At 35.5% G+C, this 27,215-nt stretch overlaps 1 protein-coding gene, 1 long non-coding RNA gene and 1 pseudogene across 7 annotated transcripts in view; 2 read left to right on the forward strand and 1 right to left on the reverse strand.

Moving 5' to 3' along the window:
- The window catches only part of LOC145720928 (uncharacterized), a 288,979-nt gene extending 269,844 nt beyond the window's left edge, over window positions 1-19,135 (reverse strand). Inside the window, exon 1 of the long non-coding RNA XR_014144271.1 lies at window positions 19,069-19,135. This is a non-coding gene — a long non-coding RNA (uncharacterized LOC145720928). The remainder of the gene's footprint in view (window positions 1-19,068) is intronic.
- LRRCC1 (leucine rich repeat and coiled-coil centrosomal protein 1) overlaps window positions 1-20,731 on the forward strand; it is a 39,192-nt gene extending 18,461 nt beyond the window's left edge. For 5 of the 6 annotated variants that reach the window (XM_006727127.3, XM_031024939.2, XM_031024941.2 and 2 more), the window contains 12 exons: window positions 109-256; window positions 1,682-1,830; window positions 4,289-4,493; window positions 5,182-5,321; window positions 6,928-7,129; window positions 7,513-7,698; window positions 8,475-8,649; window positions 9,529-9,692; window positions 13,505-13,713; window positions 13,807-13,944; window positions 15,624-15,759; window positions 17,307-20,731. In XM_006727127.3, coding sequence (XP_006727190.1) covers window positions 109-256; window positions 1,682-1,830; window positions 4,289-4,493; window positions 5,182-5,321; window positions 6,928-7,129; window positions 7,513-7,698; window positions 8,475-8,649; window positions 9,529-9,692; window positions 13,505-13,713; window positions 13,807-13,944; window positions 15,624-15,759; window positions 17,307-17,429 — 1,975 coding nt within the window. In that variant the 3' untranslated portion in view covers window positions 17,430-20,731. Of the gene's footprint in view, window positions 1-108; window positions 257-1,681; window positions 1,831-4,288; window positions 4,494-5,181; window positions 5,322-6,927; window positions 7,130-7,512; window positions 7,699-8,474; window positions 8,650-9,528; window positions 9,693-13,504; window positions 13,714-13,806; window positions 13,945-15,623; window positions 15,760-16,354; window positions 16,416-17,306 lie in introns of all 6 variants that reach the window. The other variant, XM_031024935.2, reaches the window with a different exon arrangement.
- A 3,085-nt stretch (window positions 20,732-23,816) lies between these two features.
- LOC115940017 (small nucleolar RNA SNORA70) lies at window positions 23,817-23,925 on the forward strand (annotated as a pseudogene).
- Window positions 23,926-27,215: the final 3,290 nt, after the last annotated feature.

Raw genomic sequence — 27,215 nt, forward strand, 5'->3', positions numbered from 1 at the left:
ATTCAAAAGGATCCCTTTCACTGATAGACTGTCGTTACCTCAGTTGTGAAAACTAGTATGAATACTGTATGTTTCTTTGGGTTATTACCTATGTTTTACTCTTTGCAGCTGTAATCGTAAAATGAAACCACCTTTCTTTAAAGATTTATATGTAAGATCATCTTTAGCAAACTGTAATATGTTAGAAGAATCAGAAGAACAGAAGACTGAAATCATTAAAGTAGACAACAGTAGCTCAGAAGACACCACTTATCGGGTATGATATGAGAGATTAAGGGGGCATCTGGGTGGCTCAGTCGGTTAAGTGTCAGACTCTTGATCTCAGCTCGGGTCTTGATTTCAGGGTGGTGAGTTCAAGCCCCACATTGGGTCCACACTGGGAGTAGAGCCTACTTAAAAAAAGAGGAAAAAAGATTAAGAAAAAAAATGAATGTGAATAATCTTAGTTTTAAATATGAAATTAGTCTCAGTAAAATAATGCATGTTTTTATGAGCAAAAAATATTGAATATAATTTTACTAGGGTGATAGATTGGGTTATTTTCCTCTTCCTGACTTCCAGATTTTGTATATTTTTGTAAATTGTAAAGGAATGGAAATTACACATTTATCTAAGGTCAAATTTTAGTGAAATCATTTGTTATATGTTTGTGGAGGAAAAAAAACAGATCAAAATTTTCAAGTTCTTGTTTGGTTTTTTTTGTTTTTTTTTTTAAAGATTTTATTTATTTGACAGAGACAGACACAGCGAGAGAGGGAACACAAGCAGGGGGAGTGGGAGAGGGAGAAGCAGGCCTCCCACTGAGCAGGGAGCCCGATGTGGGGCTCGATCCTAGGACCCCAGGATCATGACCTGAGCCGAAGGCAGATGCTTAACGACTGAGCCACCCAGGCGCCTCTCAAGTTCTTATTTCTTAAAGCAGTGGTTTCAGACTTTTGGGTCTCAGACCCTCAGATCCATAGCTAAGGAAATTTATGGGTCTTCTCAGGGGAACTTTTATATACACTCAAAAAATGTGTTTAATATCAAGACTTCTGAAACCCAGTTTTGGATGCATGGATCCCGGATTAAGAGGCCTTTAAGAAAGGCACCTGGCTGGCTCAGTCGGTAGAGCATGAGACTCTTGATCTCGGGTCATGAGCTCAAGCCCCATGTTTGGCAGAGAGCTTACTTTAAAAAAACCAAACCAAAAAAAAAAAAAAAGGCCTTCAGGAATTTAAATATTCTTCAGTATTTGCCTTAATAATTCTCATGTTGTTAAGAATTTTTAGTACACGTTGATTTATATTTTTCTAATATTAACTTGCCCTTGTTTTACTTATGAAGTGCTAGTTACACTTTCAATTGTAATGTGCACTGTTCTTCCAGTCGTATAATGGGTTTTTTTAACAGTTTCAAACCTTTCATGCCATTGGTTTCCTCTCCCTGTTCTCAGGTATAGTGGCTTTAATGTTTGAAAAATAATAATTATCATTAGGACAGTAATAATATCAGCTAACATTTATTGAGTGGCTATTATGTACCATGCACTGTTTTATATACTTTACTTTCATTAATTTAATTCTTACCACAGCCCTTTGAATTAGATAACTATTATTCCTATATTACAAATGAGAAAATTGAGGCAATGAGAGGTTCAGTAACTTTTGCAGGTTCACATAACACTATTGTTTTCTTCCAGACACTTGTTGAACAACTAGACCAAGAGAGAGAGAAGAGATGGAAAGCTGAACAAGCTGAAAAGAAACTTATGGATTATATTGCTGAACTACACAAACATGCAAATGAAAAAAAAGATATTCATAGCCTGGCTCTACTCACCACAGATAGGTAAGGGAAAAGTCTGTAAAACGAAAGATCTCTCCTAGTGCAAAGAATACTAAACTTGGATCTGGAATACCTTAGTTTACACTAGGTGTAGTAAGATCAAAAACAATGTATGTGGTTTTAGTTTGTTTTGAACTAATTTTATTTAAAGATTTAATGCTTTATAAATTTGTTATGTAAGTGAAGGATTCAGGTACACTTACTTGTGCCTTCAAGCTGAGAAGTGTTAGATCAATAAATAAGTATAATAAGTGAAGAAGAGCAAAAGACTAGAACAGGGATTGGCTTTTTTTTTTTTTTTTTTGGTAAAGTGTTGGTTTCTGTGAAGAATAGGGATTGGCAAACTTTCAGCTTTGTGAGTCATATTTGGTCTCTGTTGCATATTGTTTTCTACAGTGGGTTTTGGTACCAGATAACCCAAGTTTCTTAATTCTGGTATTTCTGCTTTTCCATCTTATCCATTCCATTGCCTATTTTATCTGTTTTTTTCTGTATATATTCTCTAATACATTTTTGTCTTACTCCATTCTGTGAGAATAACAGTTTTCTGAAATTACAGTAACCTTTATCTTCTGTTTCTTGTAGGTAATTATTTCTAAAGTTATATTTTTCCTTGGGGTGCCTGGGTGGCTCAGTCATTAGGCATCTGACTTCGGCTAGGGTTGTGGTCACAGGGTCCTGGGATCAAGCCCCACATTGGGCTCCCTGCTCAGCAGGAAGCCTGCTTCTCCCTCTCCCACTCCCCCTGCTTATGTTCCCTTTCTCACTGTGTCTCTCTCTCTCAAATAAATAAATAAAATTTAAAAAAAAAATTATATTTTTTCTCAAAGGGTTACAAGACCTTTCCGTAGAGTTCTTGTTCATTTTTATCTCTTATTCTTGAATGAGCACTGTGTTTCTAGATTTAGTATTTGCCAGCAAATAAGGTTTGGGAAGTTGCTCTCAGTTCCATTTCCTGTCTGTTTATACAGTGGATAAATTCCCAATCTTAATAGATTAGTAAGTTGATATACACAGCTCCCAAGCCAATTCTCAGGTTCTTTTAGGCATTTAACTAGTAAAATTTTGTGGTACTCATGTATTTTCTATCCCCCACTACCTGTTTTTCTCATACTTTGTACCTACGTATTATAAGGAAAATTATAATACCCATCATTCTATGAGACCCTCTCAGTTATGCAAGCTATGATGCATCATTATACTATTACTGGTCCTTCTACCACCACCCACCAACTTCCTGCCTTATTTGTTTTGGGAATTGCTATCTTTGATAAAAGAAGATGCTAGACCGGGGTAAAGAAACATGATGGGTAAATTAACAATCTCTGACTACCTCATTAGGTACCTAAGTAGCTAATAGAGTGCGATAGTAGATGTATAGAGCCCCTGTGACCCTGAATCATGCAAGAGAGAGAATGCATCTTCCTTTTCTTCCTCCCAGAAAGATGTGGTTTTATGAGGCTAAGCCTGAGTGTTCTAGGAGTTGTTTTAATTTAGTTTTGTTTGCCTTATAATTGAAATTTCTCCCAGACTTTGACATGTTTTCTTTTGTTTTTAGAGACCCAAGCTGGGTAAACATAATGCCTTAGTCCATGGCCACAGTGATTGGTGCATACAGTGGACATATGAACCAAATTGGACTAATCAGAGCCTTTCCTAGAACTCTTCTAAATTGAACTAGAGGAAGATAATCTTTTCTATTTGGTCCTCAGAGCTGTTAGAATGTGAGCCCAGGAATGTTTGTAGCTTTTTCCTTCTCTCCATCATACTTTACAAGGAACCCTACAGTAGGAGAAATGGAAACCAGCCTGTAGAGAATCACAAGTAGAGAACCCTTATGGTCTTCATGGTTTCAGTGGTCCCTCAGAATAGTGCACCCCATCCTCTGAATTGGTTATGTAGGTCAATAAATTCTCCCTTTTAATTTAGGTAGTTAAGAGTTTTTGATTGTAATCAAAGGATTTAACTGATAGAAAGCTAGGATCAGTATTTTGTGTCTGGGGAAGATACAAGGAAGTCTGAGTTGACTTCCAGTCATCTATTTATATATCATATCTCTCTTATAGCTTTATAACTGTATCCATGTCTGTTCCCTCTCCTAGATGTTGAACTCCTTGAAGGCACAGGCTTTATCTTAATCCATCTTGTTTGCTTTTAAGCCCATACCTAGCACAGTGTCTGAAACAAATTAGGTGTTCAGTAAAGTTTTGCTGTTGAATAGTAAAGTTCATATAAGATAAAGTTTCATTAATTTATATAGAATGTTTTCCCTTTGGGCAGAGTGTTAGTTTCAGGGATGGGAGAGAAGCATATTACACTGTTTTTCAGCCATTTTTACCTAATGAGTGTTTGAAACATACTTCAAATCTTCCTCTTTATTGTAACCTTTAATGTTAACTACAATTTTTATCCTTTTGTATGCATAATATATACTTAAAGCCACATTTGATTTCTGCTTTAGGCTAAGGGAAATTATTTTTAAAGAGAGAAATTCCAAAGTACAACTCGAAGTTATGGTTCACAAACTTCAAAATGAAATTAAAAAACTAACTATTGAATTAATTAAAGCAAGAGATCAACAAGAGGATCACATTAGACACTTAAGAACCCTGGAAAAAGCATTAGAAAAAATGGAGAGGCAAAAAGGGCAACAGCAAGCAGCACAGGTACTTCTCTCTTTTGATCTATCCGTCATATGAATTAACACAAATTCATAGTTTTATCTTGAAACAAATTATATTGTTACAGAGTAAACTTAAAAGATATTAGGGTATATGCAAAAATTCATTTAAATGTAACAATTCCTGTGGAATTCTTTCTTTTCTTTTTGAAGATTTTATTTTTAAATAGTCTCTACAGCCAACATGGGGCTCGAACTTACAACCCCAGGATCAAGAGTCGCATGCTCTACAACTGAGCCAGCCAGGACTGACGGACACACACACCACACTGCGCCCCCCCCGCCACCTGCCCCCACCTCACTGTGGAATTACTCCTGACTAGCCCTCACAAAGCAGTTATAAGAACAGTTGGTGGAAATATTGTAGGTGATTAGGGTTGTATTATGAGAGCCGGGTTTTAAAAGTCTTTAGGGAGCCTGAAGATTTCATTTTCATACTTTCTGAGTGGAAATTATTGAGATCTATGATGTAATTAAGCTATAGATAATGCTAGTGTGTTTGATGCTTCTAAGGCTATATTTTATGGGACCGTAGCATCATTAATTTAATAAATTTTGAAAATCAACTTAGTCACCAGTTCCTATTGAGAAGGCACTTTTCTTTGGAGAACTGGCATTAAAGTAGAAGCAGGGAGAGTATTCTCTAAATACTGTAATTGTGTATATTTACTCAGATGCGACTTATCCAAGAGGTGGAGCTCAAAGCTGCCGCTGCTGATACAGAAATAAACTTACTTAGAACTTCTCTTCATCAAGAAAAGGAACAAGTACAGCAACTTCATGAACTTCTTGCATTGAAAGAACAAGAACACAGGTAAATGAAAGATATATCAGGGAAATAATGACTTTTTTTTTTTAAAGATTTATTTTCATTTGAGAGCACGCTCGTGCGTGTACATGCACATGTACACAAGTAGGAGGAGGGGCAGAGGGAGAAGCAGACTCCCCACTAAGCAAGGAGCCAGTCGTGGGGCTCAGTCCCAGGACCCTGGGATCATGACTTGAACCGAAGGCAGATACTTAACTGACTGAGCCACCCAGGCGCCCCAAATAATGACATTTAAAAATAGAAAAAGAAAAGTTTCTTCTCCCTACCCTACTCCTTTACCTAAAACTAGACTGATTGATCAGTGGTGAAATCTAACAATTAGTTTGTGAAAAATAACATGTTTATGTATGCATTAAAATCAGTCTTACATTAAGAACTAGTAGCTTAAAAACAAATAGCTGGCTTTCTTGAGGTAAGAGCTTATAACAATGAAGCTTATTTTGTATTTTTCCAAACCCAACCAAAAATGGGTCATTGTAATACAGAGAAAACTGTTTTAATTGACCTCCTAGTAACTACCTATTAATCAATAGTCTTTATTCTCTGAGGTGCCGGAGTCAACAAACTTTTTTTATGAAGGGCCAGATAGAAAATATTTCAGGCTTTTCAGGCCATACCAAACTATATTTTTGTAGTAAAAAAAGTAGCCATCGGAAATATGTAAACAAATGGGCATGGCTGTGTTCCAGTAAAAGTTTATTTCCCAAAAAGAGTCTCAGGCCAGATTTGGCCTATCAGTTGTAGTGTGCCGTACCTGTTCTGTGGAATCCACAATAATTTGAACACTTGCAGCTAGTTATCTGCTTACTGCCCTACCAGTTGAATTGTGTATCTGCCATGGGTTAATTGTGTTTGTTCCAAAAACCTGTTTTGTTTTTACCCTTACATAAATGAGTTTTTTAATTATAAATTAAATTTTGATGTTCTGGGGAAGATTGTCATCATATGCAGGGGCAGAATGACTGTAATAAAGACTGGGGGAGATAATTGTAAAAATTAAAATTTTGCACTGAGTTTCCTTTACAAATATATTTTAACTTCTTGTTCTAGTTTAAAGAAACCAAAACTAGAAATAATGGATTTTGTATTACGGGTTTGACTTACTCAGGAAAAATAGTGGAGAACTCTAAAGAATGAACTCACATTTAAATAAAAATAAACTTGCCCTGTATATCAAAAGATTGGTGAATAATTTCACACTTTAACTGATTTTTTTTCTATTAACCAACCACCAGTAACAGTCAGACTGTATTAGTTGTATATCAAAGATTCAGCCAAAGTAGAGGATATAGTGAAGTAGAATTTGACTTCTACAAATGCACCTAAAGAATTTTAGAAGCCATACAGTGACTCTGGACTATCTCAGTTTAAATATGGCATACTCCTTTTATCCCCATCACCACTGAATATACAATCAAATGAAACTCATATTCTTCCTCTACCATCCTGTGCCAGTTTCTTTGCTCCAAAGTTAGGAGCTGATTTTAAATTACAAATAGAGAATATACACTATTTTAACAACTATTTAAAGAAAGTTTTTCTTTCCAGGTGAAATAGCATCCTGTGATTTTTATTTGTTTTTGCATTCCAGGAAAGAACTTGAAACAAGGGAGTTTCTCAGTGATGCTGAGTTCCAGGAAGCCTTAGCTAAAGAAGTAGCTAAAGAAGAAAGAAAGCATGAGCAAGATGTAAAAGAATACCAAGAAAAAATTGATATATTAAACCAACGGTATATGGATTTAGAAAATGAATTCCGTATTGCTCTGACTGTTGAAGCCAGAAGATTTAAAGATGTAAGAATTGGCATCTAGCTTTTTATTGAAAACAGCATCAGCAAGATATGTTTGGATGAGAAGACTATACTTTAGAATTCTAGCTCTATTTACACATTGGCTATATGATTTTAAGCAAATTACTTAAATTCTTAGCACCTTAGTTTCTTCACATAAATAATAGCTACTCTTCAGTGCTGTTGCAAAAACTAAGATTATAAATGGTCAAGTAAAAGCACTAGAATTGGGCAGCCTGAATTCTTCTATTACTATAGAGCAGGGATTGGCAAACTAAAGCCCCTGGGCCTATTTTTTAAATAAAGTTTTATTAGAACAGCTTACAGAAACAAATAGTTTCTAAATATTTGGAGAACTGCTATTTATAATGCAATTTTGAAATATAGGTTAAAGATGGTTTTGAAAATGTTGCAACTGAGTTAGCAAAGAGCAAGCATGCTCTTGTTTGGGCTCAACGAAAAGAAAATGAATCTTCCTCTTTAATTAAAGATCTGACCTGTATGGTGAAGGAGCAAAAAATAAAACTTGCAGAAGTTTCGAAATTGAAACAGGAAACAGCAGCAAATTTACAGGTAAAACATTGTAACATTATATTTTCTTTTTAATTTTTTATGTCATAGTCTCAAGTATATCCTGACAATTTTAGGAAGTAACACAATTACAAACTTCTAATAATGCTAATTATATATCTGAGGTGTATGAGAAAAGTAATATAACTAGGGGATTAAACCATGATTTCACAGATTGTATTGCTTACACTAAAATAGTATTTAAGTAAAATAAGTGAATTTAAGAAGTGTACTAAGAAAATAGGTGCCAGTTGTACAGTGATAACAGCAAAAATTGTGATGGTGATACTCAGATGGTAACCTGAGTTTGGGAAACACCACGCGAATTGCTGATAATTTTGTGGTGGTCATGGTTATTTTAGATATACCTAGCTGTAATAATTTTTAAATTTTTTAGTGTTTTTGCCTCAATTTCAAACATTAGTGGTATTTTGCCCAAAGGAACTTAATTCCTGAAAGTGTCCTTTAGATTATTGATATAAATGCTTGATGAGAAATTTTGAGTATTCCATGTGTAGTTACTCTTTTAAGATACTGTTACTAGAATAAAATTCAGAGATTTTAAAGGGATAGTCTCTTAAATTTTGACGTTTTATTTTACGACCTATATCGGTCTCTAATAAAATTAAAACTTTTTCTATTGTAAAATTTAGGAGCATTTACTATGCATTTATTTGCTTAAACATTTTTTCTCGTAAAATGCAAAAAGTAAAAAATAAGCACTTAAGTGTAATAATTACTTTGCTTTCCTCCCCCCCAATGTTTCTGGGGATGTACAGAATCAAATCAACACCCTTGAAATCTTGATTGAAGATGACAAGCAGAAGAGTATTCAAATAGAACTTCTCAAGCATGAAAAAGTCCAGCTTATTTCTGAGCTAGCCGCCAAGGAATCACTAATTTATGGTTTGAGGACAGAAAGAAAAGTATGGGGGCATGAGCTGGCACAACAGGGTAAAATTTTCAAATTTTCAAAGCGAAAATAGCCCATTCTTCTAAATCAACAAATCTGGGTATTGAGAAAAGGAGGGGCTTATTAACTCTGCCTAAGACACACCAAAAAAGAAAGTGATACTTTATATGGAAGGATAAGTAGGTACAGCCAAGTGAAATGCCTCCTAAGATGTGAATTTATGACACGAGTTAGGAAGTTACAGCTCTGATTTTTTTGTTGTTGTTGGTTTTCTTCCCAATATAATTTGGCTACTTTTCTGAACAGGTCTACCTTTACAGTGCCACAACTAAGTCATTGAAAGAATTCTTTCTTATACAGTGCTTTTAAGTTATTTGTATAGTACACAGTACTCAGTTTTTTCTAAAAATGTTGGTGACACTTATCTTGTTATGCATGGAGAAATGTGAGATAGTGTATGAATGAAAACCACTTTAGGTTTAGGTTAATTTACTCTTAGTCTCCTTTCTTTTCCCGTCAACTATGAAGCAAGAGGTAGACACAGTTTTCTGGCATTTGTAGATAGTTTACAAATTATGAATAGCTAGATGTTGGTTTTAATGGAGAATTGCTTATTTGTCCATTACATATAAGAATCTTGAATATGATTTTTTTGTTTGAATGCCATAACTTCACCAATTAAATACTACATGTCTGAGTTACTTGTTCTTGATTTGGAATTTTAGGTTTTCCAAATAACCATGGGTGTTTAAAAGACCTTTTAGTTCTCTTCCCCTTTCCTTTCTGTTACGCTTTATATTGTTTTTTAATTCAGTTTTTCTTTTTATTTACTGTATTACATATTGTTAAATTAGATGTTCATAAAATACAAATCTTCCAAGGTCTTTTAAAGTTTGTTACTGCTGATGTTTATTTCTCAGGATCATCTCTAGCCTTAGATCGTGGGAAATTAGAGGCACAAATTGAAAGTTTATGTAGAGAGAATGAGTCTCTGAGAAAGGCAAATGAATGTGATAATGATGCATTAAGAATTAAGTGCAAAATCATAGAAGACCAAACTGAAACCATTGGAAAATTAAAAACTGTAAGTTTGATACTTTATTTTGGGAAAAGAGCATGTGGCAGATTTGTAAACCAGTGGATCAAATTAGCAAATAAATATCTATCTCAATGAATCCAAGCTGTTGTGGAATTTGGGACAGATTGTCATGTGTTTCCTTGTATGAAATATGCCCTTTGCCTTTTAAAAGGACTGTATGGCTTTTACTTATTAATTTTAAATTACTTTTACCTCAAAATTTTATGGGATGATGTTATTATGGCCTGTGAAATAACTGAAAATAGTGTCAATAAAGGGTTAGGAATCTTAAGAAAATTCCTGTTTTATATGTTTAAAATATCCTTTTAGAGCACTGTTTAGGATGTTCCAGTATTGCTAAATCACATCTCAAAATGATGACAAAACCAGCTATTCTATATTTAAAAATAAATTTCCCAGGGGAAACCATTTTTTTACCCTCTTCTTCAATATGGCCTATCTTTTTTTTTTTTTAAAGATTTTATTTATTTGACACAGAGAGAGAGATAACCAGAGCAGGAATACAAGCGGGAGAGTGGGAGAGGGAGAAACAGGCTTCCCGCCAAGCAGGGAGCCCGATGTGGGGCTTGATCCCAGAACCCTGAGATCATGACCTGAGCTGAAGGCAGACACCTAACGACTGAACCACCCAGGTGCTCCAGTATGGCCTATTTTTTTTTTTTTTAAGATTTTACTTATTTGTCAGAGCGTGCACACGCGAGAAGGGAACACAAGCAGGGGGAGCAGCAGGCAGAGGGAGAAGCAGGCTCCCCGCTGAGCAAGGAGCCCGATGCGGGACTCGATCCCAGGACCCCGGGACCACGACCCAAGCCGGGGGCAGACGCCTAACCAACTGAGACACCCAGGCATCCCCCAATATGGCCTATCTTAAGAGAGATACTAACAGGATTGTTTGCTTCAAAGTATGTTACATGAAAAATTTCCAGAGGAATTTTTTTAGTTATCTTGAGCACTGAATCAAATTTGATCTCTAAATTTTTCTCTGAGGGATTATCTCTTAAAATATAAAAATGAAGAAAAGAGTTAAGAAACTGCTAAATGAGATTACCACCCATTAACTCATTCTTCAGAGTAGCTATAATGGCCTAAGATTTATTTTTCTTTTTCTTAGTCACTTTTTAAAAAATTCCTTGAGAACTTTATCAAGTACAGAAAATCATCATTTATCACAATGTTGCCATATCCATAGCTAGATTTAGGCTATGAATGCCTGAACTATACCACTCGAAACAATTATATCGGTACTCCTCAATTGAAATTTGGTTTCAGTATATCCAAAAATTCAAATATATATGTCATACATGCCAAGCAGCAGGGAAAATTATTGAAATTTTTTTTAGCAGTAAGCCTTTTTTCTTATTTTAAAAATCTAGCCAAGCATATTTTCCTTTGAGTTAAGCTAAATATGAAACACAAAGACTTGTGATTTGCTTTTAAGTTTCACAGGGCAAAGCAGATGATACTCTGGGTATAATACATTGTTTTTGACAAAGCTACTTCCACGGAAGACTGCTGCTTTTTTTTTTTTTTTAAGATTTTATTTATCTGACAGGGAGAGACACAGCGAGAGAGGGAACACAAGCAGGGGAAGTGGGAGAGGGAGAAGCAGGCTTCCCACAGAGCAGGGAGCCCGATGTGGGGCTCATCCCAGGACCCTGGGATCATGACCTGAGCCGAAGGCAGACGCTTAACAACTGAGCCACCCAGGCACCCCAAGACTGCTGCCTTCTTGTCAATCTCTGAGCAGGAAGGAAATGACTAGTAATGAATGATAATAGTTGATCTGAAACACAGAAGAGTTTTAGTTTTAGGTTTTTGGGTTTTTTTTTTTAAATGTTCAGCCCATCATTTTTTTCCCCCACAATTTACTACATTTATTCTAAAGAACATTGCATCAGCCTCAAAGATATGAGTATTAGTGGTGCTTTCCCACTAATCATACAGCATAGAGAGTTAGTTTGGCATAATTTCTTTCAGCAGCAAATTCATCATCACTAATACCTAAAACGGATAATGACCCTTATTTATTGTTAAATTAGATGTTCATAAAATAGAAATCCTCTGGGTCTTTTGAAGTTTGTTATTGATAATGTTGTTTCTCAGGCTTGTCTCTATCCCCAAATCATGGGAAACTAGGGGTTTGGAATGAAAGTTTATGTAAAAAGAACAAGTCTGCAAAAGGCAAATGAACATGATAATGAAGTTTGATGTTTTCAGTTTGGAGTCTGATAATTTCAATTAAATAGATTCTGTAGTTAGCTTCTGACTATGGAAATCAGAAGCAGAAAATTTTTTAAATTCTGTTTCCTCCCCATATATTATTTTGGTACTTTTCAGTATATATGGCTCACAGACTCTCTGATGATGCAGTGTTTGTTATTTTTTATTAATAGGATTATTTCATAAGACTCTTTTATAGCTTTTGTGGACTCCCGTAATATGTGGCAACACTGCTCACTCTTAAGTGCTTCAGAGAGTCATGGGGAGAAAATAAACAATTCATGACTTTTATGCAGATGTTGCTCAAAACTACAAGACTACCTGACATCTTCGCTTAGAATTTTTAGATATGTAACACACTGAGGAATTGAACCACCTCTTTATAATACTTATGAATACATACTTATAAGTTAGCCTTTTCCAGTATTTATTTGTTTACCTCCATCTTCTTCCCAGAAGTAGGAAAAAGGGCAGGGTGGGGCAGAGGAAACAGGGTAAAAATCAGAACTACCAATTTCAACTTTTTCTCACTTGCAGAGACTGCTATCAGTAGGTGGTATATAGCAGGGCTATTCCAGACATCCAGGCATGCCCACATAAAGCAAACAAATGTTCACTGGAATAAATAACCTATATGAGGCCTAGTACCTGCAAACTTTTAACAGTGCCTATGGTAGTTTTGATCTTTCATTATCCCCTGATTTATAGTATGTAAATACAGGATGAAGTCTGGCTCATGGTACAGAAGATAGAATAAAAAATGTTTTGGGGGAATATAAAACCTGTTTTTATGTGACATTTTAATAGTGATAAAATCATACTTTATTTTGAAGTAAAGTATTTGCTCATCCTGATGCAGAAAGCACTTATGTTTAGCACAGTAGAAATAGCAGTTTAATTTGTGCCATGACATACACTGTGAATATCAGTCTTTGCTGTATCAGTCATCCACTAAGAGTTTTCTGTTTCTGTCATGAAATCATCTTTTCAAATGCAAAATGGCGATAATTGAAAATTTTATTGTGCTGCTTTCTTTTCCTTCTCTCTCCCTCTATGATTGATAATTGCCTAACTTACTGACATAAAAAATGTGAAGGGAATAAAACTCTTATTTTTGTTAATAGCACTTAAAGTAGTAGTGATGTTTCTTATTGATTGTGATTTAAAAATGTCCTGCAGGGGCACCTGGGTGTCTCAGTAGGTTAAGCGTCTGCCTTAAGGGTATGTCCTGTAAGTCTCTTTGAAAACACTCAATAAATATTCAGTTTATTTATTTTTTAAGATTTTATTTACTTATTAGAGAGAAAGAGCACAAGCGGGGGGAGGGGCAGAGGGAGAGGGAGAAGCAAGCTCCCCACTGAGCAGGGAGCCCGACACAGGGCTTGATCCCAGGATGCCAGGACCCGAGATCATGACCTGAGCTGAAAGCAGATGCTTAACCAATATTGAGCCACCCAGGTGCCCTTCAATTTATTTTTTTAATTTGTAGTTTTTAGAATAATTTTAAACCATACCTAATTTAGGAAATGAGACATTTAGGGTTAATAAAAGTAAAGTGCTGATTTTTTTTCTTGAAGTGTGTACAAGAAAGAGAAGAACAAATCAAAATATTACAAGAAAAGATCACTGAAATACAAAAATGTACTCAAGAACAACTTGATGAAAAATCTTCACAACTAGATGACATAATTGAAAAACTGGAAAGACACAATGAAAGAAAAGAAAAACTAAAACAACAGTTGAAAGTAAAGGAGTTAGAACTTGAAGAAATTAGAAAAGCTTACAGGTATATAGTATTTCCTGTTGAGAAATAAAATGTGGCTAAATAATTTCATATAACCAGTTTTATTTTTTAAATTGTTTTTTTTTTTTATATTAGTACACTTAATCAGAAATGGCATGATAAAGGAGAGCTTCTAAGTCATCTTGAAATGCAAGTAAAAGAAGTGAAAGAAAAATTTGAAAACAAGGAAAGGAAACTTAAAGCAGAAAGAGACAAAAGTATTGAACTACAAAAGTAAGCACTAAGTCCCAAAGTATGTGGGAGATCTTTAAACATAAACACTGAATTGGGATGGGTGAGGTAATGTAAAAAGAAGGACAGAGAAAAGGACTAAACACATGTTGGACTTAGTTATTTGCAAAGTAATTTACTTCCATTCTATCTATAAAATATAGATAATAGTTCCTACCTCCAATGTCTGATGTGAGGTTTAAATTTTGTGTATATGTATATTCATGTATATATATGGCTTGTATGAGTTACTTCGTGCCTGACACATAATAATTGCTGTGGAAAAATACTAATTATACTCTATAGAAAGTTTTAATTGATAATACAGTTACTTGTTTGTCTGCTAACAGACCCTGTTCCACTTTGCTTTCAACCAGCAATAATACAGGGACTTTGGCTTGGAACCTGTTGTAATTTTCTCTCCTGCCTGTCATAATTTGGAGTCTTTTATATCCTAAAAGAAATAATCATTTCTTTTTTTTTTTTTTAAGATTTTATTTATTTATTTGAGAGAGAGAATGAGAGAGAGCATGAGAGGGAGGAGGGTCAGAGGGAGAAGCAGACCCCCTGCTGAGCAGGGAGCCTGATGGGGGACTAGATCCCGGGACTCCAGGATCATGACCTGAGCCGAAGGCAGTCGCTTAACCAACTGAGCCACCCAGGTGCCCAGAAATAATCATTTCTGATAAATAGCAGTTCCTAAACTTTAATATAAATCATAAAGCCTGATAGTTTTCAGAATCTCTTATATTACATTGTTTATTGTTGTGTTAATCACAAAACAGTAAAGATCTGATTTTTTTTTATTTTACACATTAATGCTTTTATGACTAAGATTAGTATATATGATTTTTGACTTAATAGAATTTTAAGAAAAACATTTATTTATATAGCTTTTTATGATATGTAAATTGATTTTTTTTCTTATATCTTAATTTGAACCCAGCAGTAGTTCTGTGAGGTTGGCAGAGCAGGTAGGATTATCCTGTTTTATAGTTAGTTGAAAACTTAAATGCAGAGTTTGTGACTTGCCCTTAAGTCATATGGCTACTAAGTGTTACAACTGGGAATAAAAAAGACTTGATTCATGGACCCTAATGTTCAATCCATTATTACTATGGGCTATACCAAAAGCAGAAAATGTGTTCATTATGGACTTAACTTTTTTAATAAAATTATTCACATTTAATATAAAGGAATTGGTTCTGTGCCTATAAGAAACTTTTAGCAATAAATTTTGTGAATACTATTTAATGTCTTTATTAACATAGAGTATTATCGGTTAAGCATTAACATAGAGAAGTCAGACATACAATACATATTCATAAACTTAAACCTTCCTATAGTGTATACCTCTCAAATTAGCATACTACAAACCGATGGGGAAAAAAAGGTTGATAATAGTCATCTGTGAATGTGCTTATAAATCATTAGACTCAAAATAAATGAGAACTCAAGTACTCTAACTTTTAGAGGGTGAAAGTGTAACAAATTTTCATTGATTTTACCCTACCTTGTTGTGTTACTAACAGATTCCACTGGATGATGAACCCAAGATAGCCCTTTGCCACTTAATGGAGTTATACTTCCATGAAAATATGAATATAAGAGTTGCCATCTAAGAAGAAAAAAAATCCTAATTTTTATGCACAAAGATACATAGTTTTTGTTTTATTTTTAAGGGATGCGGTGGAAAAGCTTCATAGTATGGATGATGCCTTTAAAAAACAAGTTGATGCAATTGTTGAAGCTCATCACGCTGAAATAATACAACTGGCAAGTGAAAAGCAGAAATACATTGATTCTGCAAATTTAAAGGTACTATAAATAAAAAGTACAATCCATCATTATTTTGGAAAAAGTTTCCAAAGAGTATTTTATTAATTAGGGTTTTAGACTATCACTGATGGTATTGAATGATATCATTTAATATCATTGACAGAGGAACTTATTAGGGTGATATTAAATCAGAGGTAGACATCAGAATCACCTATAGAGCTTTTTAATAATACACATGCATGAGCTTCCCCCTCAGAGACTTTCATTTCCTAAGTCTCTGGTTAGACCTAGGTGTTTTTAAAACACAACAGGTAACCCCTGTTTGGTTTGATACAACCCGTCTGTTGAGATCCACTAGGTGAGTGGACAGTTAGAAATTTCCATTTTCCCTTGATTCTGAAGCAGCAGTAAGAAACTGAGATATCTGTGAGACAGAGATTGAAAATCTGCTAACTGGGAAAGAGTTCATAAACAGAAAGAGTAACTCCATATAATTATAATGACAGTTGTGTGATTAGTTGACATAACCCTCAGGAGTCTGTGTGAAAAAAAAAAGCAACAAGGTCTTTGGAAATAATGACAATAAATAAGGAAGTATAACTTGTTCAAAATGTAGTTCTTTATTTTATTCCAGGTCAACAGATGTTTCAGAAGTTTTCTTTATAATCTACCAAGTGTTAACAAGGGTGCATCAGGTAATACCAAATGAAGCATAAGATTAGGTCCTTAGCTGAAAGGAAAATATTGAGTTTAATTTTGGACCTCTGGTGCCAATATGGTGTAATAGCAAAGGGATGTTAGAGAGTTACAGAAATGGCACCAGGGCTTACGTGTGATAATCGTGAAAAAAAATTACAAATTATTACATAAAGATGATAATTTAAATTAGGAGAAATACAGTTTTCTAGGGAAAAAGACTAGGAAGTCTGTATTAGAGATTCAGAAGAGGGAAGTAAACAGAAAGGAATGGTCATATTGATAGCATTATTAGGAATGTTGTGTCATAGAGAGAGTTTCAAGCAAAAATTAATAGTATACAATACAGAGAATCCTAGGAGAATATAGGTTAGGAAGGAATGATAAAATTATCTCTCAAAAAGATGGTAATTTATAACCAACAGGAATTTTAGAAATGCAGTAGACCAGATTAAAGCGTTTCTTTGGGAAGGGAGGTTATCTCAGTTTTAAAAGTCTATAAGGAACTGATGTTTTAGTTGAACTCATGACTCCTCATTCATACATAGCACAGGACAGTGGAAAGATTAAGTCAGAAGACTGAGTTTCTGTTCATACGTGCTACTGAGAAACTGCACAACCTTGAACAAATTTTCTAAGCTCTAAAATACAGTTAAGATAAATGACCATGTGCTCATAAGAATCTGTGAGATCTAGACAATATTAAATGTAAGTACTTTGTGTACAGTATTAGTATTTGAACAAGTTACATTATACATACCTCTTTGCTTTAAATGAATACCACAAGTTACAAAATTCTAAGAGTGAAGTTTGACTTTTTCTTTCATTATGCATTTTTAAAATACATTTTCTTTAAAAAATTTAAATGCAAAATTTACATGTTGATTTAGGTTCATCGAGTTGAAGAAGAAATGCGTGAACTTCTTCAGGAAACATGCAAGAACAAAAAAGCAATGGAAGAAAAAATTAGGCAACTTGCTTTTGCTCTAACTGAAATTCAGCAAGAAATGTGATGGTTCTGAGAATGAATTTAATTGAAATGGAACAGCAGACCTATTGTAAAAATGATTAAATATTGTAATAGTAGTAACTGCTATGACTTTGAAATGTCTCTTTCTACACATTTCATTCTAATTATATTTTAAAAGACTTTTGATCAAGTATTTTTTAATTGTATATGTAGGTTTTTATAATAAATTGTTGATAATTATGTGTACTAGAAAAACCTATCAAAATAACTAGAGTTACAACACTTTCTTGTTTCTGTGCTATACATTGTTTGGTAATTAACACATTTGTCTTCAAATATGTAAATGGAAATTAACATTAGTATTTGGACTATATGAGGTAAAGTATTTTCGTCATTGTTGTTACCTTATTGTGTTGATGAAGAACTAATTATATTTATTGGTCATCCTTTAGTTGACGTAGCTCCATTTTTTTTTAAATGCTCATAAGTGTAGCTGAAAAGTATTTGAAGTCTGTGTGTTAAAAGATACGGCATTCTTTACAAAGCATATGTAGCCATCTCCACATCACTCATAAAGACCCTTTTTTTTTTTTTTAAGGTTTTATTTATTTGACAGAGAGAGCACAAGCAGAAGGAGAGAGAGGGAGAAGCAGGTTCCCTGCTGAGCAAGGAGCCTGATGTGGGACTCAATCCCAGGACTCTGGGATCATGACCTGGGCCGAAGGCAGCTGCTTAACCGACTGAGCCACCCAGGCGTCCCTAAAGACCCCTTTTTTATAATGCATATGACTTCTTCATTAAAGATTACATATAAGGTTTCATAAACATCATCTGTTCTTCAAGAGGAACACTGCTGTTCCACCTTCGTTTTCCCTTCTAATCACTGTATTTCAAAGAATTCTTATTTTTGTCATCTCTTATGTTGCTATATATGGCAGAACAAAAACCTAGGTACTATCACTATTTCTAAAAGAAAGAATATAATATCCCATTTTTAACTAACAGCCACTGAACTAAGTTGTTTGGGGTTTTCTTTGTTTTTTTATCATGGGGCTTGAACTCACGACCCTGAGATCAAGACCTGAGCTGAGATCAAGAGTTGGACACTTAACCAACTGAACCACCCAGACACCCCTGAACTAAGTTTTAAAAATTAAATGCAATCAGAAGAGTAAATGTTTCTAAAAGAGAGGGCTCCATTTCGTGAGAGGCAAGCTTCTTATTGAACTCTGTGGGACAGCATCAAGCATACCAACATGCACAATGGAGGTGGGAGAGCAAGGCATAAAAAATAATTGGAAAAATAATAGCTGAAAATTTCCTAAATGTGATGAAAAGATTAACCCACAAATCCAAGAACTTCAGTAAAACCCAGGATAAACACAAAGAGAGCCACACCTAGATACTTTAAAGTCAAACCCGCGGGAAATTCTTGAAAGCAGCAAGAAAATATGATTCATGTAAAGGAACAATGTAATTAACTGTTGACTTCTCATCAGGAACAGTAAAGGCCAAAAAAAAAAACAAACAGTAGAGGCCAGAAGGCAGTGAGTAACATACTTGAGGTATGGGGGAGAAATGAACTATCAACCAAGAATTCTACATCCAGCAAAACTGTCAAGATAAATGCAAAATAATGGCATGCCCAGACAATTGACAAAATTTATCGCTAGCCAACTTACCTTAAAAGAAATATTGAAGTCCTAAAGGCTGAAAGAAAATGATTCCAGACAGTAACTCAAATCCACTGGAAGAAATGAAGAATATTGGGAATAATAAACATGGAGGTAAGTTCTCCTAAGACTGTATAAATACATTTTTCTTCTGTTAACTAGAAGACATTATATACAGCAATAATTGTAACACTATATTGAATTCACAGCATGTGTAGGTGGGCTTTGTGTGACAAAAACAGCATAAAGTTGGAACAAAATATATTTTGCTAGATTAATACTAATCTAAAGATGACTGATAAAATGAATATTGTAATTCCTACAACAGCCACTAAGAAAATAACCCAATTACATTTGAAAAATCAACAGAGTTCCCCACTTCTAGAATGGCAGCACAAGGAATTCTGTGGACGTGTTTTCTAGCAAAACAACCACAACTGGTAAAAAGTGTTTTATTTTTTATTTATTTTTCAAGATTTTATTTCTTTGAGAGAGCAAGGGGAGGGGCAGAGGGAGAAACAGACTCCCTGCTGAGGGGGGGAACCCAACATGGAGCTCTGTCCCAAGACCTCAGGATCATGATCTGAGCCGAAGGCAGACACCAACTTTGCAGCCACCCAGGCGCCCTGTAAAAATTATTTTAAAACACCCATTTAAAGTCTGAAAATTGTCCTAAGATCATACGGCAAATGAAAAAGCATTTCTTCAAGAAAATTTATTAAGTCGCTGTAAGAAGAGCAAAAGCCTTCAATAGATTCCTTAAAATGCCCAGTTTTCACCTAAAAAAGTAGGAGACCTGCAAAGAAATAGAAAAGGGGGACCCATACAGAGGGTAAAAAAGCAGGCAAGGAAAAATACTTGTAAGAGGGCCCAGATACTAGATAAAAGAAGACTTCAAAACCACTATATGTTCAAAAGACTGAAGGAAAGCATGCTTTAAAAGTAAAGGAAGCTGTGTTAATAGAGCTCACCAAATAGAGAATAAAGAGAAATATTTTTTAATGAAATTTTACTTTGGGGGCTCTACAGTGTATTTGAGCCAGCAGAAGAATCTGAACTTGGAGATTATGCAATTTGAAGAAGAGAGACAAAATATTGAAAAATTAACAGAACCTCAGAAATGTGGATCACATTAACTGCACCAACATACAGTGAAGTACAAAAGGAGAGAGAAAAGAGTAATGTATATGAATTCTAAATAAAGTATATATAAAATACATAACCTATTTATTAGAAGAAATAGTGGCTCTAAGCTTGCCAAATTTGATGAAAATCATGAATTTACATTCCCAAGAAGCTAACTTCAAGTAGGAAAAATTCATAGCCACACCCACATAGTAAAAAATACTGAAATTGGAAGAAATGTGAGAAGTCCCCAAATATTTGCAAATTAAACTGCAACTTCTTAATAACCTATGAGTCAAGAAATGACAGAGAAAAGGTGCGATAGAGGAATGGGCTCTGTATTGACCCATGCTGTGTCTGGGGGAAGGGACGTTGCACAGATAGGATTCAAAGGCTCCAGAGGTTTAAAAAATAGTTTGGCTTTCTGAGTTGTGGGGCCCAAGAAAGGCTGCCTACACTGTAACCTATATCTGGATCCAAAAATCTTTTTTTCCCCAGTTGTATTGAGATACAATTGATACGTAACAATGTATAAGTTTAACATATACAGCATAATGATGTATGTATATATTGTGAAATGATTACAATAAGTTTAATAATATCCATAACTACACAGTACATTTTTTTTCTTCTGATGAGAACTTCTAATATCCACTCTGAGCAACTTTCAAATATACAATACACAACTGTTAACTATAGTCATCATGTGTACTACATCCCCAGAACTTAAATATATCTTATGTAACTGTAAGTTTATACCTTTTGACCACCTTCATTCAATTCCCCCCCACTCCTGGATCCAAAATCTTGATTTATAAGTACCTAGACTTAAACTCACTAGTCTTCTAGTTTCTGTTAGTACATACCAGCCACCAAATTCCTAAAGCCAAGATATGCTGTCTTTAATACTGAGTTCCTGCAAGGTTGGGATGTTAGGTAGAGAAGTTCCAGTTTAGTTTTCTGGGGGATAATTGGAAAAGATATTCTACCTGCTCTCAACCACCGAAATCCCAAAATGTTCACTCACATGGCCAAACGCTGAGTAAAGTTTGGGGGAATAGTTTATCCTCTCTTCTGTTCAGTTATTAGAAAATAAACAGCAGCTGCTACCCTTCTTCATTAAACCCTACTAACACTTAAATATCATCAATGCAGTGGACGAAGTAGTAATGTCCTTAGGTTGATATCATTGCAAGTTCCAGTAAATGAATCTGCAGCAATTAATAGATGAGTCTGTATTTTATGGAGTAGGAGAGTAACCCTGCCAAAGTTGTGACTATTTAATTCATTTGGAAGATTTTCATCAAGAAGTCTTGATATCCCATCTGATTTGTGATTTATGGGCTAGGATACCACCACTAGTGGTGGGCCCCAATTATCTCTATTTCTTTACTTCCTTTGGCAGTATGAGACTGCTGCTCATGACTAATTTATGGCTTAAATCACAATGACCAAGGGAGACACAAGCAGCTGAACATACTGGTATAATTGACTCATTTATACATTAAGTGGATGTAACCACCGTTTTTGTCTAAGTGCATGCTCTAGAATACATAGCTTAGTTATTTCGGAGTGCCTGGAGTGTGACTATTCTTTCATTATGGCTCTGTCATGCTGGTGTTTCCAACATTTATTGCCACATCCTGGGATATAAGCCACAGTCTGACCTAATTGCTTCCCATCAGATAGCTCATGCCTTATCCTGCCTAGAACCCCTTAAGATGTGTTGAATCAGGCACACAGCCACCTAAAAAGCAAAACAAACACCTATTTACTAGAACTTAGGAAACGAAACCTAGAGCAGAAACAAATTTCCCTGATCCTTATCTTTACCTCAGGGTCTTGAAGAAAGATAGTCTCCGGGACCCCTGGGTGGCTCAGTCGTTTAGGCATCTGCCTTTGGCTCAAGTCATGTTCCCGGAGTCCTGGGATCAAGTCCCGCATTGGGCTCCTTGCTCGGCAAAGAGCCTTCTTCTCCCTCTTCCTGCTGTTCCTCCTGCTTGTGTGCTCTCACTCTGTCTGGCAAATAATAAAATCTTAAAAAAAAAAGAAGGAAAGAAAGAAAGGCTCAGGCTTTCAGGAAATGGTAAGAATCCTATATATATATATATATATATCCTGTTTATAGTGGGTGTGCTTTCTTTGGTTTTACTGGAAGTGAATTTTAGGGAGGATCAATCCATGGGGTCTTCTATGAGACTCATCAAATCAAAATGTTCTTTTCTGAACGTTCTTTTCCAAGAGGCTGCTGTGCAGTTTTCCAGCGTGACTCCTACCAGGCTTTGGAAGGGCTTATATTTAATAGTTACATTTGTCAGGTTAGTTGTTAGTTACAACACCTGTAATTAGACTGAATTTTGCCTTTTCTTTCTTCAAGAAGTGTATGAATTGTAGTCTTCTCCCACACAGATAGATCTAATTAAGCAGTGCTTTATAAATAAAGTTGGATTTTTTTTTATTCTATCAAACTTTTGGAATATCCTTTTATTTAAACCCAAAGAGATGATGGCTTTTACAACCTTGAGAATTTAGGGCCTAAATACCATAAGAACCTTTGAAATCTTTCCAGGATTTTGGTTAGTGTCAGGCTATAGTAGATAACTATTTGACATTTCATGGGTGTATGAACCCTCCTCTTCCCCAGTCCCACCTTGCCATAGGCTGCCCCTGTAGTTGCCACAGCTTTGAATGGATTATCTTTTTTAGCCATTTTTTCATTTTTATCTCCATACTGCTGTATTTGTTGGTAATGTAACTGTCTTGCTTTGATTTATGTCATTTTTTATGTTTTTAAGTAGGCTCCATGCCCAGTGGGACTCAATCTCACCGCCCTGAGATCAAGACCCAAGCTGAGATCAAGAGTCAGACACCGGGTGCCTGGGTGGCTCAGTGGGTTAAGCATCTGCCTTCAGCTCAGGTCATAGTTCCAGGATCCTGGGATCAAGCCCTGAGTCGAGCTCCCTGCTCAGTGAGGAGCCTGCTTCTCCCTCTCCCTTTGCCCCTCTCCCCAGCTCATGCTCTCTAAGTAAATAAATAACATCATTAAAAAAAAAAAAAAAAAGGGATGCCTGGGTGGCTAAGTGGTTAAGTGTCTGCCTTTGGCTTAAGTTGTGATCCCGGAGTCCTGGGATCAAGTCCCGCATCGGGCTCCTTGCTCAGCAGGGAGCCTGCTTCTCCCTCTGTCTGCTGCTTCCTCTGCTTGTACTCTCTCTCTGACAAATAAATAAATAAAATCTTCCAAAAGAAACAAACAAACAAAAAGAGACACCTAACCAACTGAGCCACCCAGGCACCCCAGTAACTGTTTTGCTTTTAGATTCGTTTTTCTTAGTATATGGCTCGTGGTGGGAGACTGAGGATCTGTCTATGCCACTTATTTTCATTATTTTTAAACCTTTGAGATGGAGGGGCTTCCTGATTGGCAGATATTTTCTTCTGAACAGTAGTGAAAACAACATTGGTTTGCACTTTTACAAGCCCGGAATACCCTTTCTGCTCTCAGTGTTTACAATGCTGGCATACATCGCCTACTATTTTGTAAACACAGTTGAACTTATGAAATCTGTGTACTTGCTCTCTTTACTGATATAACCCACATAAAGATTCTGAACTTTGAGAGCAAATTCTTTATGATGCATAACTGGCTAAAGACTAGAAGAGTACCCAGTGTGCAATGGCTCCTTGGTAGTGTATGTAGCCTGCTGATTGTATGGGTTCCCCTAATGGACTTTGGAGATAGCCCTTTCCAGTGGGCATTGATGTCTGACCTCATGCTATCTCCAGTCTAGGCTGCAGACAGGTATGAGGGGTGCTTTGGAAAGCACAGTGGCCAGGGTCCACGTTGGCCAAGTCATCAAGTCCATCTGTACCAAGCTGCAGAACAAGGAGCATGTAATTGAGGCCCTACGCAGGACCAAGTTCAAGCTCCCTGGCTGCCAGAAGATTCACATTTCTAAGAAGTGAGGCTTGACTAAGTTTAATGTGGATGAATTGAAGATACGGTGGCTAAAGAAAAAACAGCTCATCCCAGACGGCTGTGGAGTCAAATATATACCTAATCATGGCCCCTTGAACGAATGGTGGGTTCTGCAGTCATGAGAACCTGGGCACTGCCCCCTCCTTATTCATTCCCATCAGTAAATCCTACTTCCTGTCAAAAAAAAAAAGACTAGAAGAGTAAAATGTTTTTCTTCCTGTCAGCTAAAAGACAAATAAGTGTTTACTAAGCTTCAACTGGTTATGATCACTAAATAAATTGATACACTTAAAAACTGGTATAACATCATGAATTTCATCTTCATGATTTCTGTCATATGTTCACACTACCCAAATTGTTAGCTTCTTATTAGTTTTCCTAAAACTGACTTACTTTTAAAAATTAAATACCTCTTTTAGCCACAATTTAAATAATGTAAGTTAAATCACTAGTTTGATGTTCTGGTTATGTTTGTTTTAAAATTTTCTCAATTCACATTAAATTAGTCATGCAAGTATTACAATTAAAAAGTGTTTCACCATGTAATCAGCTAAAATCATTCTGTGTGATACCAGTAGTGTATGTGCCACACATTAGAAAAGAGACAAATTGTTGGATGGGCTACTGACTGATGACAGTTCCCAAAAGTAGTATTTTGGCTTTTCCATTTTTTTCCATTTTACAAAGCATTTTTTCTTCTCAGAGATTCTAACAGCACATATTATTTGATTTGGTAATGTTTATGGCTAAGATGACTTAGTTGGAAAATATCCACTGATGAGTCTGCATTTAATTTTTGCTGAATAAAGTATTTTTTATAATAGCATACATATAATTATATAAGTATGTGTTTTATAAATAAAAGTTTAATTACAGTGGAACAAGATATTATAGTACATGTTTTAAGGTTAGATAATTCTTGGATACCTCTTGTCATTATCTTGAAGGATTTACTTATTTGTTTACTTAGAGTGCTTTATTTTTCATTTAGGGAATAGGTTTCCTGGTACTGCACAAGGAATTGAATGATGTGGGGATCATTAGTGGTGAAAAATTATCTTTTGACAACACTTTTGATGTGGAATCATTCCCTCTTGGTGATAAATCCAAAAATTTTCAACACTCATTTGACATAGGGTTTTTGTTGCCAAAGGGTTTGTATCGGAGGGTACAAGTTTGCGTCTTAATTGGGGCAATGTATTATGAACAAGAACCCTTTATGTGATGACTCATTATTTAGACAAGCTGTCATCTTAAGCTTTGGTAGTTTAGTGATGAGCATTTTTATCTTACTAAAATTTCAAAGAAATGTGTTATCAATCATGTTTCCAATGAAGAGAGTTGCTAAGCAACTTGATTTTTCAGGAAGGTCTAAACGACATCCAGGTTCAGTAAATGTTTGATCCTATTTGCCTTCCCTTTTTTATCTGTAAGAGGAGTCAGAGGACTATTCATGCATAAGGAAATAGAAGATTGTAGTGTATACCAGTTGAATTATATTTTGCTATAACAAATTTGGATCTCTTGTTCTTATATTTGAACATGTATGGTTGAAATTCAGACCCCACATATCAGATCATAAGCATCAACTTAATGACCATAAGAATTAGAGGTGTTTTTTTTTTTAAAGATTTATTTATTTATTTGAGAGAGAGCGGGGGTTGGGGTGGTTGGTGGTGGAGGGGCAGAGAGAGAGAGAATCCCAAGCAGACTCCAGACTCTGCAAGGAGCCCAACGTGGGGCCCGATCTCATGACCCTGAGATCACAACCTGAGCTGAAACCAAGAGTCAGATGCTCAACTGACTGAGCCACCCAGGCGCCCAAAGCATTAGAATTCTTAATACCACTCTTCAAGGAAGAGGCAACTATTTCTCTGCTTCTTTTAATGTCATCCCATATTTTTAATATATGTGCTCTTTCTCTAAACTGCCTTAATAGTGCAATACAGTAGAATACAAGTCACCATATAAAATTTAAATTCTAATGTATGTGAATTATATTTCTATATATGTTTAAGTGTAATTTGCATATCCTGTTTCTACTTATAAGGCACAAACTTGTGAAAACAGCTTCTTTATTATATTGTTGTACCATGCAGGTTTTTGGTGGGCAAAGAGTAATGTTGTTTATCATAATGAGAGGATTAATAATCCTTGAAACATATTTCTTAACTAAGTTTGTTGTTTTTTGGTAGTATTGTTTTGCTTGTTTATTTTACCTAGAAGTGCGGAAGACAGATGTGTGTTGCAAGGTTTGGAAAGGAAAAACAAAAAGCCAAATTGTTACTTAGAACAGATTATGCAAGGGAGTAATAAAGCTAATAGAGGTAGCCTTTTGATGGAAGTTTGTTAGCTTAAAGGAGACCTGAAAGTTGGAAGTTCCAACCAATCATGACCACTAAATAGGTTCATGCATTTAAAAATCAGTATGCCATCATCAGTGACCAAAATAAAATATGGTTGGGGTGCCTGGCTGGCTTGGTTGGTAGAGCATGTGACTCTTGATCTGGGGGTTGTAAGTTCGAGCCCCACATTGGGGGTAGAGATTACTTAAAAATAAAATCTTAAAAAAAAAAAAAAACTTAAAAAAATGTACAGTTGTGTCATAACATGGTAGTTAAATATTTAAGAAAATCCAACCAAAGTTTTTTTAATTTCTTTTTAAGATTTTTTATTTTTAGAGGCACCTGGGTAGCTCAGTCAGTTAAGCGTCTGCCTTTGGCTCAGGTCATGATCCCAGTGTCCTGGGATGGAGCCCAGCGTCTGGCTCCATGCTCAGCAGGGAGCATGCTTCCCCCTCTCTCTCTGCCTGCCTGCCTGCCTACTTGTGATCTCTCTCTCTCTCTGTCAAATAAATAAAATCTTTAAAAAAAAAGTTTTTTATTTTTAAATCATCTCTACACCCAGTGTGGGGCTTGAACTCACAACCCAAGATCAAGAGTTGTATGCTCTACCTACTGAGCCAGTCAGGCACCCCTCGTAATGATTATTTGTATTTTGATTTTTTCATCTCATGTTTCTTAAACAATTTCATTAGCAGAAATTTCCAAAAAGA

The sequence above is a fragment of the Leptonychotes weddellii genome, chromosome 4 (genome assembly GCF_054177405.1).
Source record: "Leptonychotes weddellii isolate Sample4059 chromosome 4, ASM5417740v2, whole genome shotgun sequence".
Lineage (NCBI taxonomy): Eukaryota > Metazoa > Chordata > Mammalia > Carnivora > Phocidae > Leptonychotes > Leptonychotes weddellii.